This window comes from Equus quagga, chromosome 17 (assembly GCF_021613505.1).
Source record: "Equus quagga isolate Etosha38 chromosome 17, UCLA_HA_Equagga_1.0, whole genome shotgun sequence".
NCBI lineage: Eukaryota > Metazoa > Chordata > Mammalia > Perissodactyla > Equidae > Equus > Equus quagga.
Genome location: NC_060283.1, coordinates 54,750,103 through 54,768,643, shown reverse-complemented (window position 1 = coordinate 54,768,643; position 18,541 = coordinate 54,750,103). Strand labels below are relative to the sequence as shown.

The following is an 18,541-nucleotide window of genomic DNA, read 5'->3' as shown; positions in this document are numbered from 1 at the left end:
TGGGAAGAGGAGGGGAAGGCCTCTAGGCTTAGAACCCCTGGGATTAAAGAAATGCCTCAGGGGAGATGTCCCTACATCTCTCCGGAGGTCTCTATCTTTCAGGTTGCTCTTCAATCATCCTTTAACCCAGGTGTAGTCTTTGCTCAGAAAGCCCTGACCATATAGAACCATGAACATAATCATGGAGCACACTACATAAGAGAGAATGGTAAAGGATGAGGTCAGAAAGGCAAACAGAAGCTAAACCATATAGAGCCTTTGGCCCCAAGTAAAGAGTTTAGAATTTACTCCGAGAACAATGGTAATTGTTTGAAAGGCTGTAAGCAGGAGCATGGCATGATCTGTCTCAGGGGTTATTGATCACTCTAGTGGCTGTGAGAGGAATGAGTGAGAGTAGGAGCAAGGAGATCAATAAGGATGCTCCTGCTATCTTCACGCTCTGTATGATAATGTCTTGCAACGGAATGGTCATGGTGGAGAGTGACAGAGGTGGGCAGAGTAGAGCTGTATGTTGGAGAAAGAGCTGAGTTACTGGATGAGGGCTGGGGTGGGTGTTGGGGGAGAAGGAGGGGTATTCTAATCCTCAGGTTTTTGATTGCCTAGGATTTTTGTTTGAGCAGCTGGTAATGCCGTTTACTTAGAGGGAAAGATTTGGCAAGGGTCAAGATGGGCAGTTGGGAAGCAGTAAATCAAAAAGTCTATTTTTGCATGTTATATCTAACATGCTGTATTGGACAGGTTGTCAGTGTCGCAGAGAGGGCTGATGGCCACTCTGAGTTTATTATAACCAGCGTTTCAATATATACATAACTTACATCTGTTAAATATACACAGGTGTTCTAGATGAAGTAATTAGCAAATGCCAAGAATTCTTAGTGATTTCTCAAGGAGCCCTCCCTCGGCCTCTGTTTTGATATTATCATGTTTTTGCTATGCACGTATATTTTTATCTCGGAGCAAGCAAGGCCTCCTAGGCAACGGCCCCTCCTGCTCCGGATATCGATATCGTGTCTCCATCTGTGCCCCCAAGCGACCGCACCCGTCTTAGGTTGCCTCGCCTTGGAGGTCTTACCCATCATTGGCTGACTGGCCTTCTCACCTCTGGGTCACAGTTTGTTGGCAAGCCTTTTCCAGTGATTATTAACCCTTCCTGCATCACAGGCGGCTAGACAGGTCACCAGCAGGAAACAGCTAACACATGGAGTAAACTCAAGTTGAATGTTTACAGAAACATGAACAGAGTTAAGGGATCAGACACAGCACCCAAGGGTTAGCAACAGTGGGAAGCAGTTACTACCCCTAGGTCTGAAGGGGCAGAGGAAGGAGAAGCAGACAGTGTGAGCTGTGGCTGTGCAAGAGGACCTGCTCTACAGGAGTTGTGGAATTAGGGGACGGGGCCACTGACAAAGTTGCAGCTGAACAGAAAGGGAGCTGAAGTGCTCATTTACCTGTCCTCTGCATCTTTTTGCTCATCTCTCTCCTGGTGGTGCTTTCCTCCTGCTGAATCCAACCAGAGAACAGAGGGCCTGAGAGCCCAAGGTAAGGTAGGTAGTCGAGAACAGGGCACAGAGTGGGGCAGTGCCACATGAGGAGTGAATCTGAGGACCAAACAGAATTAATAGCACTAATGCCTCTAAGACTTCTTACTGGGGTCTTCAAAGAGGCAGGCAGATAGCTAAGGGTTTTAGAGACAGTGATTTGAAAGTCATCAGCATTTCCATGGTTTGTGTCCCAAGTGAACAGCTAATATTTGTTAAGCTCTTACTTTGTTCTAGGCACTCTACCAACATTTCACATGCCTTATCTCATTTAATGCTCAAAACAAACCTATAGGTTAAATCCCATTACCTCATTGGACACGGGTAACGGTATTTAACCTACAGGTTTGTTTAGAGAATTAAATGAGGCAGCTGAAGCACAGTGAAGTGAAGCAATTTGTTCAAGGTCACACAGTTATTAGGTAGCAGATCCAAGAATTAAGTTCCCCACAGTTCCATCCCCAGGGCCAGTGACGGAAACCATATTGCACACAGCTCTTCTGAGAGAATCAAGTGTGGAGCAATGACATGTTAGGTCCCATGATTTTTGGGTGTTTTTTTTTTGTAAGACTCTTCCCTCTTTTTAATTTTTTCCACTTCTTTGAAAGAAAACAATTCTAACAAGAATTCATCAAAGAAGATACTCCAAATTTTAACATCCCAGTTTGGGTATTACTTTTGATTAAGGCTGTTTGCAGACTAGAATTTTAGTAAGCCACATATTTCCTATACCACAAAAAGAGGAGATTCACTTTTATCTTGGGAACAAAGCTGGATAGAAAAGCTTTTTTAACATTCCTTAATTCATGAAACATTGATCTTCGAGTCAGGTTTTGTCATAGCAGCACAAATGTGGTCCGTCAGCATTTCCATTATAACCCATGCTTCCAGGGCTTTGCAAGAGTGCCTTAGAGATTCTACTTTGAATTAAAACTTGGCATTCAGGATTGAATCAGAAAACTCCATTTTCCTTACCAATTAATTAAATAGTTTAGAGATTTTCACTTGAGAAGAGGACCAAATGTAAAGCTTTCATTAACGCAAAAATATTTTAAGATAAATTTGCTAATTTAAATATTTTTAAAAATATTAACACTCACTATCCAAGTATAAGGTTATTTAACTATATGTGATACTGGTTCTCAAAGAAAATTAAGCATAAAAGGTCCTAAGATAATATATGAAAGCTAATTATAGTACATTATATTTTGCTTTTTGGCTTTTTAAGTAATTTATTTCTACTTTGGGAATTTGGATGGTTTGAAGTTTTCAGCATAATTGGTTTAAAGTTATAATAGTCTCAAGATACTGAACCAGAGTAACATGGACAGGGGGCATCCTGAGAGAGTGCCAAAGTGTTTCAACATATTTTTATGCTAAATTTATGAAATTTCAATTCATATGGGGAAAGTTTGCATTCTGTGAAAAAGGATTAATAGCATGTGTTAATTCTGCAAATAGGTATTTGAAATTTAACCTGCTGAATGCAGTGGCAATAGTGAGGACTAAGTAGAACTTAGTTGTAAAGCCTTTCCAACTATGTTTAGTTCCAAAATATTCAGTGCATGTCCTGGAGCAATGAAGCACATGATTATGACTCTCTATCTTTCATATCTCATTTCTTGGTCGTTTCTGTAATCTCTCTTTCAGCTTTAAATGTTCTAGGACTAGTAACTACGAGGTAATGAGTGAGAATAGATGGAGCCTTTTGAGTAAACCTACTCTCCTGACTTCTCTCCAGCTGCACTGGCCTCCTTGCTGTTCCAGAAACAGGCCAGGCAAACTCCCACCTGGAGACATTCGCACTAGCTTTCCCTTCTTCCTGGAAGGGTTTTTTTTGCAGATGTCTGCTTGGCTAACTCACCTACTGACTTCAGCCTTTGTTCAAACCTTACTTTCTGAGTGTGGTCAAACCCCACTTCATTCTACTTGATAATCCGATTTGCTCTTAGGCTCTCAATCCCCAAACTTATGACACCCTTTACTCTGCCTGTCTTTTCTTCTTTTCACATTACCTATTATCTTCGAACACACCTTATAGTTTTTTTTAAGTGTCTATTCCCTCCTTCTCCCCCTAGAATGTAATGTCACTGTAAACAAAGTTCTTTCTTTTATTCATTGACATATCCTAAGCACCTAGAATTGTGCCTGACATATATTAATTGCTCAAAAATATTTGTTGAATGAATACATTATTGAATTAAATCTGAATTTCAACCCATAACAAGAGCTACAAACAATATTCTGGATATAGCTTTCTCTGGTTCTTCTACAGAATTTGGGTTATCTCCCTAAGATAGTTAAGAATACCCTTTGAATATTGGTGTCGAAATAAGAGGTCCCTCTTTTAAATCCCCTTTGTAATGTGTTATGGGCTCATTTCTCCTGGAATCATTTAAACTGAAGCTTTAGAATTTAGAAATTTTTCTAGTTAATTTTAGCTATGGTTTGGAAAAGATGATCTAAAGGTGTAGATGTGAAGTATGCTTTTCACAAGACAAATGCTTAATTTTGTGTTAAAAAATACTACTGTACATGTTTTATAACATTTTTATATGTGTAATGATATTAATGCCAAACTGAAAATTCAGGAATTAAAATGTGATCCTGTAGTTAAAAACAAAAAAGGGAAAAGAACCCCACACGCCCACAGTGGTGGAAGTGAGGTGCTGGAAACACGAGCCTCCTACAATGGCTTCCCCGCTGGGCCCCGTGGCTTGAAAACTATACTAATTGCAAAATGGAGTCATTTAGTGAGAGTCCAGTGCCAGCTCAATGGTGCAAAGGTGAGAACACTAGAATTTCAGTGTAGATGCCAGCACTGGAGGCACAACCACCAGCACAGGCTTTGCTGATTCTGAATGATAGCTGACAGCAAAAGCTAACATTTTCTATCGTGAGAACGTATTAATTTTATCATTGGACTAAAATCTTACTTTAAAACAAATAAAGTGAGTTATCCATCAATTTGTTTTCATATGTTAAATGGAGTTTATTTGATTTTATGTCTGCTTTGTCTTCCTAGGGTAAATGTGAGCAGTCACTCTATGGTCATATGCATTCTATCAATGATGCCACCTTCGCTCCTAGGGTGAGTTCAGTTATCCCAATAAATTCTTTTAATTCTTTATATATACAAAGTCATTTTAATGAAACAAAGTTCCAGAGGAAATGGTAAGTTAACAAGGTGAGGAGGAGACCAAATTTGAAAATTAGTTATGACAATGGAAAAAATATATAGATAGTAGAGGGTTGCAGAAGGTTAAAACACATATGTAACATACAGTGGTAGGAAAAATAAAGAATTCTCCTATTGTACTTAACTCCACTTAAACATATTTTTTAAAGCTTCTTGGCTAATTTGGGCTTCAAGAAAGTGAGTTGGATGTAGACTTGTAAATATTAATGTAGAATTATAAAAATAATGAAAATGCTTGAAAGGAAACCCAAGAAAAAAATACATTAAAGAAACATGGACTTCCTTCAGATTAGAAGAGAGCACCTTGATTTGAGAGCATTCCAGTTCTTCATAGAAAGGTTTCAGATACGTTTTTCTTCATATAAACTGATGGCATAGAAAAGTGTTATCCACAACTTGAGGTGTTCAGGTATCAGGATTATTTCCCCCGCAAAGAAGATGGTTAAACATCGCTTTGAGCTGCTAAGCTAATTGGGGTTGTCTTTAAAAGGGCTCAGGTAGTAATTGTGGAAGGCTGATTTAAGTTTTGTTCCTTCTCAGATGAAAGCTATTTGACTAGATAGATGACCTCTCAAGGCCTTTCAAACTCTGGGATTTGATTATACCTAACATTTTAATTTGTCTCTAAGTTCCCAGTAGAGTGTGAATCTTAATTCCATATCCCTCTTCTTTTCCAATTAGCTGAAAAAGAAATCTGATAGATTACCTACTTCTAACTTCACAATGACAGCATAGTCAAAATTCTCTTACTATCATGCTGTTATTACTCTTTTAGAAAGAGGAAAATTGCTCACTAAAAATTATTTCTGCTAAAGAAATGTTTGCTCCAACTAAAATTGTGCTGGTGTCATTGTCAGTCCTGGAATTTTAATAATGGGCTCAACTACAATTCTATTTTAACGAATTCATCTTAGTAAGGAATTTCATTTAATTTACTCTATGGAGCTAATATATTATGGATTAGTTCTAGACACCGAGTAAAATTTTATTTCTAGCTGAGTATAGAGCCATTTAAGCACTGTGGACCCATATGATACAGGATCTTTATGCTAAAAATCTGTTAAGTGGCATACAGCTTCACATATCCTGGGAGAATTAAATGGAAGCTAAAATGAAGTAAACTAATACTTCATAAGTCAGGCATTTTATTTTGGTAAGCAATATCATAGCTGAAAGGGACACACTGTTTAACATCCCAAATAGTAAAATTAATAAATATGGAAATAGCCAAATTAGATTTATTGAATCAGCAATCAAGAGAGATATACCTTAATGATGCATATTTCAAAGATAAGAGGATAAATGTGAGGTCCAGGTGTCCAGTATCAAAGTGGCTTAGCTGTTTTTATTTACACACTTTTTTCATACCAAAGGACTATTATAATACTATTCCAAACCAACAGCCCAAAGCCTCTTTGAATTTTTCCATTAAGTTATCTCTTCTCTGCTGTAAATATTTAATATCTGTTAAGAAAATGATATTTTGTTATCATGACTGCCACTCTAAGGGAAATTTCTCAGTCATCTATGTCAATTGTTTTGAAAACTGTTTTAGTTCACATACCTGCTAAGGAATGTCGAGAGGTTGGGAGGCAGCAGTGACTGAAAAAGCACAAAGGGATGTCTCACCGACACAGCGTTGTGACGCAGTCACATTCAAACAAACTATCAAAGTTGTAACAATAAATGTGCTATACAATGCATATATAGCAGACAGAGATTTGAATTATTTAGTATTAGACTTGCTAATTCTTTGATGCCTTTAGGGATATGCATTCAAGTTACATTACTAGGTCAAAACGCAGTTGGCTATTTACGTAAACACTATTTTAGGAAAATTCTACAAGTTTAGATTTGTAAGCAGAAATCACAAATGTAGAATTCGGGGTTATCTATCTAGCAACAAAGAATCACAGAAACAAATATACAACATACAATATTTATGTATGGTTCTGAAAAGTTGTGGAAATTGAATTTTATTTCTGTTGTAGTATCAGTGCTTGATGTCTTTTTTTTCTGACTGATTTTTCTATTGGAAGGAGATATTTATTTAAAACTTTTTTTAAAGTAATCTGTTAATGAAACATTTTAAGGAACTGTAAAGGCTTTTACTAAGTCTGTTTTGTAAAGCAAAACCAAAATTAAAATAGAAAGTGTGCAGTAATTGCTGGAAAAATATTAATAGACACAGAAAATTAAACATAAGTAAAAAACAAAAAAGCTGTGTAGAAATACATAGCAAGAAAATGAGCAGAGTATCTCTCAGAGAGAGTCTGCCCTGCCTTCAAGTCTCCAGGAAGTTGACCCATGGTCTGATCAGGGTAGAGAGTCCGTCAGGCCCTTCCAGTACCTCTTGTTAGTCCTCTCCTAGAGGGATGGTAGGGTAGGGTAGTGGTCCTCATCTCTCTGTGGGCATTTCCAACTGTTCTGAGAGGCACGAAGCCAGAATGGCTATGCTGTGCCTGCCTGATGAAGTCAGGTGAACACTATACATCCACTTTATTAGAATACCAGTGCATCTTTCCTTGGGAGTATTTGCCTCCATCTCATAGATTTAAGCTGGAAAGTTAGTCTCAACTCATTGGTCACTGAACAAAATTGGAAGACTGTGTAGAATTAGAGATAATTCCAGTCGTTCTGGGGTTCTGACCAGCTCAGGAACGAGAAGACCTGCTTCAAGTCCTCTTCTGACTTCTTCTAATTGACCTATGTATTCATTCAAATATTGTTATATTGATACTTTAAATGTAGAGTTTTCTATCTTTACTGCAACAAATTATATAAAATATGGATATTCTGATTCCAAAATGAATGGCATAGTATATAGCCTTGATAGAAGACAAGTCAAACTCTGACTTGTTTCTCATCTATATAATTCCATGGAAACTGTAGCTGCCATGAATAAGAGTGAAGGAAGGTGAAGCCTGTCCATTTTATCTTTACAGCAGTTGGAAGTTTTAAATAGATAAGAGGGAAAGGGGTTTAATAGAAATTTGCAGCGAGGGAGACACCTGCCCCCATCTGTTGGCCTTGAGTCATGTGGAGGATAAGAGAAATAATTTCCTGTTTTAGAGAACTAGAAGGAAAGTGATAATTTGGGGTGATATTTAGGTCACAATTTAAGTCAAGAAAGTGAAGGAGGTGTTTAGAGGAGAGAGTGGCGTTATCGGGGAATTGACTCATCACATATATGGATCACTAGAGAATGGGGTGGAAGGGTGCATGAAAGCTGGGAAGGGTAATGGGATGAGATGAGAGTCTAAGTAATAAGGGAAAACATGCTGGCTTGGATGTCTATCAATACCAGAAATCGATATAGCAATCACTTGCATTCTGTATGTCACAATGGCCGTAGAATCAAAATGGCTACATTACAATGAAAATATCAAAAACAACAAGATAGGATGAAAAAGAGATGAAGTCCACTCTGCATTCCTATCCCTAAGTATCTTACCCTGCACTTCCTATCCATAGGCATCAGAGGCTATGGATCTGGATTGTTTGATAAGGAATTGCCCCAGGAAGTGTGGTCTAAGTCACCTTCAGTTCAGAGGTCACTGAGGAAAGAACGGACTTTCAGGAGTAAGTCAGGGATCGTGGATCAAATGAGAAGTTTTAAACTCAAAATATGCCAGAATGCCACTGAAATCCTAGTGCAGATCACTGCCGACTCGCAGGCTCTCTCCCTCGTTCTTTGCAGACTAGAGTTCCCGAACTCCTTGTCTTTCCCTGCGGACGGGCCCAGGCAGCACTCTGGCCACCTGCTTCCTTGACCACTTTTCCCCCAGCACCCTTTTCTCCTCAGCTACATACGCTGAACACGTTGTCGTTAACTGTGAACGCACCGCCTCTAAGATCTCAGTTCAGAGCCCCGCTTCTCTGAACAAGCTGTCTTCCCAGCTCTTGAGTAAACCCAGATACTTCCACTTCATTGAGAGCTCTAATCAGCTAAAATCTTACTCACCATCTTATCACCCCTTCTGTCTTCACTTACATGTTGCGTCAGCTTAGGTTCCTCGGTTGTCATTTTAGCAATTCCTTTGCAAAGGACTTTAGTTCAATTTGACCTTATTTCCTCTTCAAGTCTTACCTGGCAAATCTACATTCTTTGACCTGTACCAGAACAGATTTAAAAATGCTGGAGGGAACTATACCATCAAACTGGGTTTTTTGTCCTTAAATTAACTTTAAATTTGTGACTCCAAAGTACAAACAGCTACTAATTATTGCTCAACATTTAAACTCTATTTCTCTAGTGGGTTCATTTTCTATTCATGTAGATAGTTTTATACCTTCTCTTTAAATAACCTCACACTCTCATTTCCCTTTCCTCTGCAAACTCTCCTCTCATAACCTTGCCTCACTCTTTAAAGAGAAAATAGAAGCCATCAGAGAGGAAATCTTCTGTCTTCCTATCACCACATCTCCAAATGTACAGGCTTGTCCAGGCACCTTCTGTGTCCCACCTCCAGTAATCATGGAAGGACTATATCAGCTCCTAAGGCATTTTCATAGTTCAGGCTGTACGGTAAATCTCATTCCTCTTTCACTCTCTTCATGTTTACTTTTTCAGTTATTCTTTGTTTTTTTTTTTTGAGGAAGATTAGCCCTGAGCTAACATCTGCCTCCTCTTTTTGCTGAGGAAGACTGGCCCTGAGCTAACATCTGTGCCCATCTTCCTCTACTTTATATGTGGGATGCCTCCCACAGCATGGCTTGCTGAGTGGTGCCATGTCCACACCCAGGATCTGAACCGGCGAATCCCAGGTCGCTGAGAAGCAGAACGTGCGCACTTAACCGCTGCACCACATGGCCGGCCCCCATTTTCAGTTATTATTTCTACAGGATTATTTCTGTCTGTATATAAACGTGTTTCAAAATTTTCCGTATTTAAAAAGTTGGGGAGGACGTGCCGGAGCTTCAGAGTGTGTGTGATATTCCATTTCTTCAACTGGCTGGTGGTCACAGAGGTGTTTGTTATTGTGCTTTATAATTTATACACATATATTTCATATATTTTTTCTTGTATGTCAAATATTTCACAGTAAGGAAGAAGGATACACATATTATTATGGTATTTATGTTAGAAAAATAAACTATGTATATATAACTATAACAAAAGTTTGATATTCCATCCCTCCATCACTTGCTGTCTTACTTTTCTTACGATTGTATACTCTTGATTTCCTCTGTAAATTTGGACTCGTTTAAAATTGCTATTAGTTTCAAATATGTGAAATATACATATGAAAAACTTGAGGGCTCTTTTGTAATTGCTGATTTATAATTTGGTTATATAATTGTCAGAAAAATTATTTGTACGTGGTCACTTTTGGAGATTTAGTAGGACTCATTTGTAGCTTTGCATATGACCATTTTTCAATGTCCTTTGTGGGCTTAGAAAGAATGTATGTTCTCTTTTGGGGCATCCAGTTTTATATCTCAGATAAAGATTGCTATAACTATAATTTTTGTCCAAATCATATAAAATCTGATTTTTTTTCTTGGTTTAATCTTTCACATTATGAGGGAGAGATGTTAAAATCTTTCAGCATTATTATGGCTTTTCAATGGTCAGTTTTAAAAAAAGCATTATTATGGATCTTCACATTTTCTAGTTTTAGGTGCCATTTTGCTTTATTTATGTTGAGACTAAATTTTTAGTTGTATATACGTTTATGACTCATATCTTCCTCATGAATGCTTCCTCATAGATTTATGTAATTTCCCTCTGACACAATTAAAACATTTTGCCTTAAATTATTTAGTTTGATTATATTTACATATACCTTTTATCAACCTTCAATTTCCTTCCTTTTCTATGGTTTCATTTGAGTTATTTCTCTTATAAGCAACATACACTGTTTTATTTTGTGTTTTTAGTAAAATCTAAGTCTTTTAATAGCTGACTTTAATTTGTTTACACTTATTGTAATTTTTAGTATATTTGGTCTCTCTTTTACCATCTTTTTTTGTTTATTCTATTGATTATGTAATTTCTTTGCTTTTTTTCTTTCTTGTCTATGTCTATTTTTAATACTTACCTTTCTGTTCCTAACATGCATACATTTTATTTATTTAAAATGTCTAGAGATAAATAATACTGCTATTCTCCCCAGAACAGTGCAAAGAGCTTAAAACACTCAAACTTTCTCCTGGACTTTACTTTTCCATATTCTATGTTATTTTTATTTTGCATTTTAGCCCCACCTTAAAATCAGTCATGTAAACAGTCGATATTTGTTGGAGCTACCAATATGTTGTATTGTTTCTTTGCTTACAATTGACTTATTTACCTTTTCTCCGTCTTTCAGGGTTTCATTTTCTTCTTGCTGAAGAATATTCTGAGGTGGTTCTTTCAAGGATTTTGAGTAGGTAATAAATCTTCTTGGTCTTGTGTGTTTTATTTCCTTCTGATATTCCATTTTCTTCTGGAACTATTTTTGCCAATGAAAGCCTACTCTCAATCTAGTAATTGATCCTATTTAGGTAATCTGTCTGATATTTCTCTTTGGTATGGTTTAACAGATTTGACATTTATTTTCAATATTTCTACGATGTGTCCCCAAGTGGATTTAGCTTCTTCTTGTCTTTCTCGAAACTTGATGCGCTTCCTCAAAATCTTCAGCCATTATTTCTTTAAATTTTGTTTCTTGTCAGTTCCTTCTAGTCTCTCTTTTAGATTCTCCTTTTATACTTACGTTGAAACTTTTTGGTCAATTCTCCAAGTTTGTTAACTTCTCTTTGTATTTTCGATACTTTAGTTCTCTATGCTGAATTCTGCTGGACTTCTTCAGATTCATCTTATAATTCACTAAACTTTGTTTGGCTGGATCTAGTTTGCAACTTAATCTTTCTATTGGGTTTTTATATTTCTGTTACTACATTTATCATTCATAGAATTTCCATTGTATTCTTTTCAAATTGCCTGTCCTAGTTTCACTATGTTTTGTTGAGTTCAAATATATATTAATTTCTTTTTTAAAAACTTTTTAATCCATAATTTCTTTGAATTTTGAATGGCAGTGTTATTTCTGTGTTATCTTATTCCTCCACATTGTCTGGAAATCTCCACTATCATTTTCTCCTCAACTATTCAAATATGAGCTCCAAGTCAACAACTCCACTGAAACTGCTCTTGATTTTTATATTGACTGTTGACTATTCCTCCATTATTATCAGACTTGACTTTCCACAATCACTTAAAACATTCCTCTTGCATCTGAGAAGTAAAATCTCCATCGTCTCTGCTTCTCGATCTACTGTGCTGGGTTCTCCTTTGCTATTAATCTGTAGCAAGATTCAGTCTTAAATCTTGTTCTATAGCGGATTCTCTTCTTACATCATCTCATTCAAAGCTGTGACTTTTAATTTCATCTACATGTGATGATTTCCAAGTAAATCCCACTCTGACTTTCAGACTCACCATTAGCTATTTTGCATCTCAGCCTAAATATCTATAAAATATCTCACTTTAATATGTTAAAAATGAAACTCTTGCTTTCCCTCCATCCCAACTGGCTCTTTCTCTTTCTTGTCATCTTAGTCAATGTCACCCTATTCATCCCAATGCAGAAGCAGGAGCATCGACCATAGTTCATACCTGCCTTGGGGTTTTTTGTCTTTTCACTTAAAAAAAAATCTCTCTACACTAGAATGGAGTGGAAATGAATGAGAAAAAGGACATTTTAAATTATGTTTGACTCAATATCTCCAGCATCTAGTATAGTTTATTTTACATATTTAATAAACAAAAAATGTGATGAATGAATGCAGAGTTCTGAATAAATGAAAGCACAAGGATTTCATTACAGCATTGTATCATTGCATCTTATTTATTTCAGCTTTATTGGTTTTCCAAATTCTGTGGATATTGAATTGCAAGCTAAATCCATTTAATTCTCAGGATAGATTACTTGCTCTTTAGAAAGCTTCTGCAGCATCATAGCATCCTGTGACTTTGGAGCACTGGAAAATTACCTAATTTCAGTTATACTTGTCTCTCTTCCTAGTACCCTTTGGATCCTGGCTTAGCCATTCACAAGATATATAGTCTTGAGTAAATCATTCAGTTCTTCTGTAAAAATGAATGACAAAAAGGACAGTTAGTATTAGATAATGCGTGTAATGTGTTTAACATAGTGCCTGGCAATTAGAAAATGCTGTTACTACCACTCATACTTCTATCACTCCTATTATTACTATTGTTACTATTATGTTCCTTTCTAGCCATTTGTGTTCAAATAAGTAAAAGTAAATAAAAGAACACACACACCAATATATAAGATGAATTTCTTGTATCTCATAATTTAATTTTATTTAACATAATATCAGGTTATAAACATAAAGTTGTGGGACATATTCTGCACTTTAACCAAGATAAGAAAATGGAATTTTAAATTACTCTAAACAAGAAACTATGCAATTGCATTAAATGAGCTAAATCCACTAAAAAATAGATATAAGCCTCAGTAGGTGTATTTTGTCTTTTTCATATCAGAATATACCATTTAATAACAAGGCAGTTAAGAATTTTAAATTTAATCTGAGATAGGTTAATTGCTTTTTCTAAATTGCCAGTGTGTGGACATAAATTCACATTATCTTTTCTTTAAATCATAAATAAATAAAGGCCTGCAATTGCCTACCTAAAAAAGTTATCCTCTTCACTCCATTTTAGCAAAAGAAGCTCAATTTCTGATTTTCTGAATTTTGTTTGTTATCCAAGCTCGAATAGAAAGTACTTAGTATCCATCTCTGGCCATTTTATATGAGGAAATACAACCATATTTAGGTCACGCAGCCATTGATCCTCTGAAGGACAAATGATGTCAGGCGGTACTTATACACCAAGAAAATTTCAATTTTGTTTACTTCTTCAGCAATCCAAGTTGATGTCAACTACCATTTAGCTGAGCCAATAATATTGATATTTGATGTCAGTTCTTATTCATTACTGCAGGTAGATGATGCATAAGTCAAAACTTTTAGATGTGCAGTGAAAAGCACTAAAGCAGGTGCCATCTATCAGGGGAAATAGGAAACAACAACAGAATAGAAAATTAGGGGGGACATAACATGCCATCTTTATGTTATATAATATTTGAATTATTTCAATGCTTCTACATATTAAAAATTAACTTTTTATCCTTTAAAGTAGTCCCATACTGTATGATATTCTTAAGCTAGATCTTTTATGGAGTAACCCTCTTGCCTCAAAACTTTGCAAAGAAAATAATTTCTGATAGAAAAATGTGATATTTAAAGAAAAGCAAAGGAAAAATAGTTGGCATAAGCAGACAATCAAAAACCTTCAGTAGAAAATTATTTTTGTGTGATAAACTGATAGAGGGCTTCTCCCTTTATTTCTACTTCATTTTATTCTTAGAAATTTAACCCTGTAAATGACAAAGAAGAAATAGTACATTTAAGACCATATCACCCTATCTTCAAAGTTTAACCTTCAATAACTTCTAAAATTGGATAGAGATGATTTCATGCATTTGTAATTTTCTTGATGGTTCCGTGAAAATTAGAAGCAACATGACTATATCATATTTCTTGACACTTTCTCTTTGACTATATGACTATAAAACTAATAATTTGTTTTTCTATATATTCATCCTTTGGATGACAAATTTTTTTGGCGTATATGAAAAATTCAGTAACGGAATTTCTACTTAGCAACTCTTACTCAGCTCCTACCGCGTCCCGGGTACTGCCCGAAATATTGAGGGTTCAGCAACAAACAATACCAAGTCCTGTCCTGGGGACCTTGTATTCTGGTAAGACCCAGAGGCAGTAGACAAGTAAACAAATGAATAGGCTCAAGAAAAAAAAGTGTTATCTAACTAGAATAAATTAAGATAAAAAAGAGTAATGCGGTGAGCGTTGGGGCTTATAATGGAATGGTCAGGGAAGAACTCTCTGAGAGAATGACGTTTAAGAAAACCATGCAGTGATCTTAAGGGAGAGAACTAAATTAGAGACAATGGCAAAGACGGAGTTCCCGAGGTGGTAAAATTGTGGCATAACGGAGTGACAGGACACATGCAGCAGACTAGGATTAGACGAAGCGGGTGGAATATCTTGCATCTGATAGATAACTGTTAATGTACATTGTTTTTATTAGTTAAATGTGGGATGGTTGAGACCGTTTTAGAATAACCCCACAGCATTATCTGTGACTCCTAAAATGTTTGTTTATACAAAAATGCCCCAGCAATGAAAAGTGTAATTGATTGTTTTAGCTGAGTAATACCTTAGCTTTTTTAACCCCATAGCTCTTGTCATGCTTCTTGGTACAGAAGGTAATCAATAAATATTCGTTGATTAGAAAATATCAGAAACTCGCCGCAGGTCAGAAACCAAGGGGTATTTAAGAAGACATACTTAGGATAACGTTTGCTGTGTCATAACTAAATTTATTTTATACTATTGATCTTAAAATATTATTTTAAAATTTAATACACTTTGTAGACTTCTCCTGTTCACTTTGAGCATATAGCTGCCAAAAACAGTTTGCAATATATTTACTATTTCTATAAGAAATAATGTCACTGCTCAGAATCTTTGGCCACTTACGCAAGTGGTCTTCCAGGACAATGAAGTTTCATTTAAACAGTTTTCACAGGACAAAAATGTTCTAAATAATATCAAAACATCAGTATAAAATTATACATTTCTCTTAGGAGATTTATTGTATCTTACATGATTTATTGTAATCAGTCCAATCTTGCATGTGATTTAAAAAGTTTGAAAAACCACATGAATGATAAACATCACGAATTTTTTAAGAGGTTGTTTCACATATGGGGATAAAGTCTAACACGTCTTATATTATCCCTGAATCACATAATTAGAGCAAAAAGAATTGCCATACCAGTTTACTCATAAGCATAATTACAAGAAAACTTGATTATCCCCTTTAATGTCATTTTCCCCACTTAATTGTGTGTTCCTGGGTGAATGTGACCCTTTGAGTCCACACTTCAGGAAGTAACTGCCAGTTAACATGCAAAACTGGAGGCTGAGCAGGAGAATCTACCCTTCCTCTTCGGAAGATTTAATTTGTGTACCCGGAGTGGCCCTGCAGGGAAAATGTTTTAAAAGTTACATCTCCCAGCAGAGCGTCTGGAAGTTCCTGCGGCGGGTTTTACAATGGTCTTGGGGCCCAGGCTGTCAATCACCACTAGGCTCCTCCTTTCACCTCACCCCTTTTCAAGGGCTGTATTAAACAAATCAACAATTTTCTGCTAAAGGAATTGAAGCTGCTATATTTAGTTTGCAGTCAGACACCTAAATATATTGCATTTTTCCCAAACTATTCAAGGTTTCATACTCAGTTTTTGGAAAGAATTTGCAAATATCCCTTGACTTGTACTTGGGTGGGAATGAAACAAAATAACCTTTTGTTTCTAACTTAAATACTGGCTGTATCTAGATCTTTTTCTCCACCTGAGTTGGAGAAAATAAAGACAACAATGAACCTTAAACACAGACTTTGGTTTTTTGGATGGGGCTTCCTGTTTGAGTTGACCAAAGGCATTCAAAATTTTCTTTTGTTAGACTGAGGGGTAGAATTTCTTCTTAGAAATAGCTGAGTTTTAGTTTACATACTCAAATACAAAATTGCAAAAGAAACCAAGTCATTACTATGGATTGTTTCCCTATTATGTTATGTTTTGTAGCTAAAACTGGTAAAAATAGATGGTCCCTTTTCGGGATTGCAACTTTTCTTTCTCCAAAGAGCATTCTGCGGATACAATTCCATATCTTCAAGGAAACAGGAGTGTTTCCCTAGGGAAAAAAATCCAGAGTTTCTAAAAGATTCTGTCAAACCAGAAGCAAAGCCTGGTAAAGCAATAGTTCTTAGAAAGGCTATGAACTTTAGTTAAATATACATAGTCCCGCTCTCCAATCTATTTTTATGAATCAAACTATAGTTGTGAGGGTATTTTATCCAGTTATTCCAACACGGCAAGAGCCAAATAGGTGAATCTGTGTTTCAATTATCTTTGTAAGCATGAACCTTAGTAATGTAACATTATGATGATGCAAATATATTCACAAATTACTACTTTTGTGTATATAGTGGAACTATCATGAATTTATGCAACTATACTAATGTACATATTAAGAGAAAATAAATTCATTACAGGTTATGCCAGCAATGTTATTGCAGTGGATACTATATTAATCATTAATAATCATCCACTTTAGAGGCTTCTACCAAATAGAGTAACACCTAGGTTGCTATCCCAATAAATAAAACAGATTTAGAAGAATTTATGTGGATCCACATGTAATATCTTCTGCAATGATTAAAGAGCAAAGGGACAAAGAGAAAAAGGACTGTTATTAAAAACAATAATTAACATGTTGCTTCCATCTTTGCTGGGTGATTTATTTTATTTCACCTCTCTGACATCTAGTCACTGCAGCAGAAGACGCCTTCTCAAATTTTCCTTCTATGCCCTGCCGCCTGCCTTACTCTGGGAATATAAAAGGACTGACTTTTTCCCTTGACACAGGACAACAGATTAATGAATTTAAGTGCCTGCGTCATAAAAATTGTCATCCCTCATACAGTATTTTAAGTGCAGTATCAACTATGGCTAGCTTTTACTCTTCAGGGGGTCCTGTGAGCTCCAGTTTCTTATGTAAGTTAATACAAAAGCTGTTCCAACAGTATCACGTGCTGTTTGTTTCAAAGTCTAAAAGGAATGCTCTATTTCTTTTTTTCCTTGTTTTTTTTTTTTTGAGGAAGATTAGCCCTGAGCTAACATCTGCTGCCAATCTTCCTCTTTTTGCTGAGGAAGACTGGTCCTGAGCTACACCCATGTCCATCTTCCCTATTTTATATGTGGGACACCTGCCACAGCATGGCTTGATAAGTGGTGTACAGGTCTGCACCAGGGATCTGAACCAGTGAACCCTGGGCTGCCAAAGTGGAACACATGAACTTAACTGCCACGCCACCGAGCTGGCCCTGAAATACCCTATTTCTTGATTTGGTAAATGGAAAGAGTAGAGTGGCAGTGTGCTGAGTTACATGTTAACAAACAGATTATTGGTCCAACCAGGAATGAAGGGCATTGGGGAAGAAATCACAGCGTGTATTTTCAAGTGTGTTGAAACAGAGATTCACCTGTATCTATTTTGTTCTTATGTATAAATATTTCTCAAATGTGAAGTTACAAGACAATATATTTCATTTCACTTAGAAGGTTTACAAATTAGTTTGAAAAAGATGACTCCATAGCTCCTTAAGGTCTAGGATCACCTCTTACCCATTTCCGTATTGCATCTTTCCTCTCGTCTCTCCCACTCACCACACTCCATTGCCTGGCATTAGGCCATTCTAACAGGGAATGTTTGTCCAGTAAACATTTAATGAGACTAATAAATTTATCAGACTCCTTAAAAGAATTTCCTTCATTTTTTAAAATTATGTATGAATTTCTTTGTTCAGTTCATCACAACAAAAGAAAGTAGACTAGTGGAGGAAGAGAAGTATACTCTTCTAGAAAAAGGATGGGCCAGAGCAGCTTGATTTAAATGGACTGAAGAGTAGCAGTTTAGCAGTTGACAGATTGGTTTTTAAAAGCATTTGAATGTCCTTTAATTCTCAAATTGGATCACCCATCATTGTGGGTTTTTTAGGAAGTAACATTATCAGCACGGGCTTAATTGAAATGTAAATAAAGATAGCGAAAGTGCTTTATTTAGAGAAGGTTGTTTAGAAAAAAATAAGTTGACAGGCAGAGGTAAAGATCTCTGAAGTTATAATCATTTCAGGAGA

At 36.2% G+C, this 18,541-nt stretch overlaps 1 protein-coding gene across 1 annotated transcript in view; it reads left to right on the top strand.

Moving 5' to 3' along the window:
* SPAG16 (sperm associated antigen 16) overlaps positions 1-18,541 on the top strand; it is an 891,247-nt gene that overhangs the window by 613,569 nt on the left and 259,137 nt on the right. Inside the window, exon 14 of the mRNA XM_046644878.1 lies at positions 4,564-4,629. Coding sequence (XP_046500834.1) covers positions 4,564-4,629 — 66 coding nt within the window. The remainder of the gene's footprint in view (positions 1-4,563; positions 4,630-18,541) is intronic.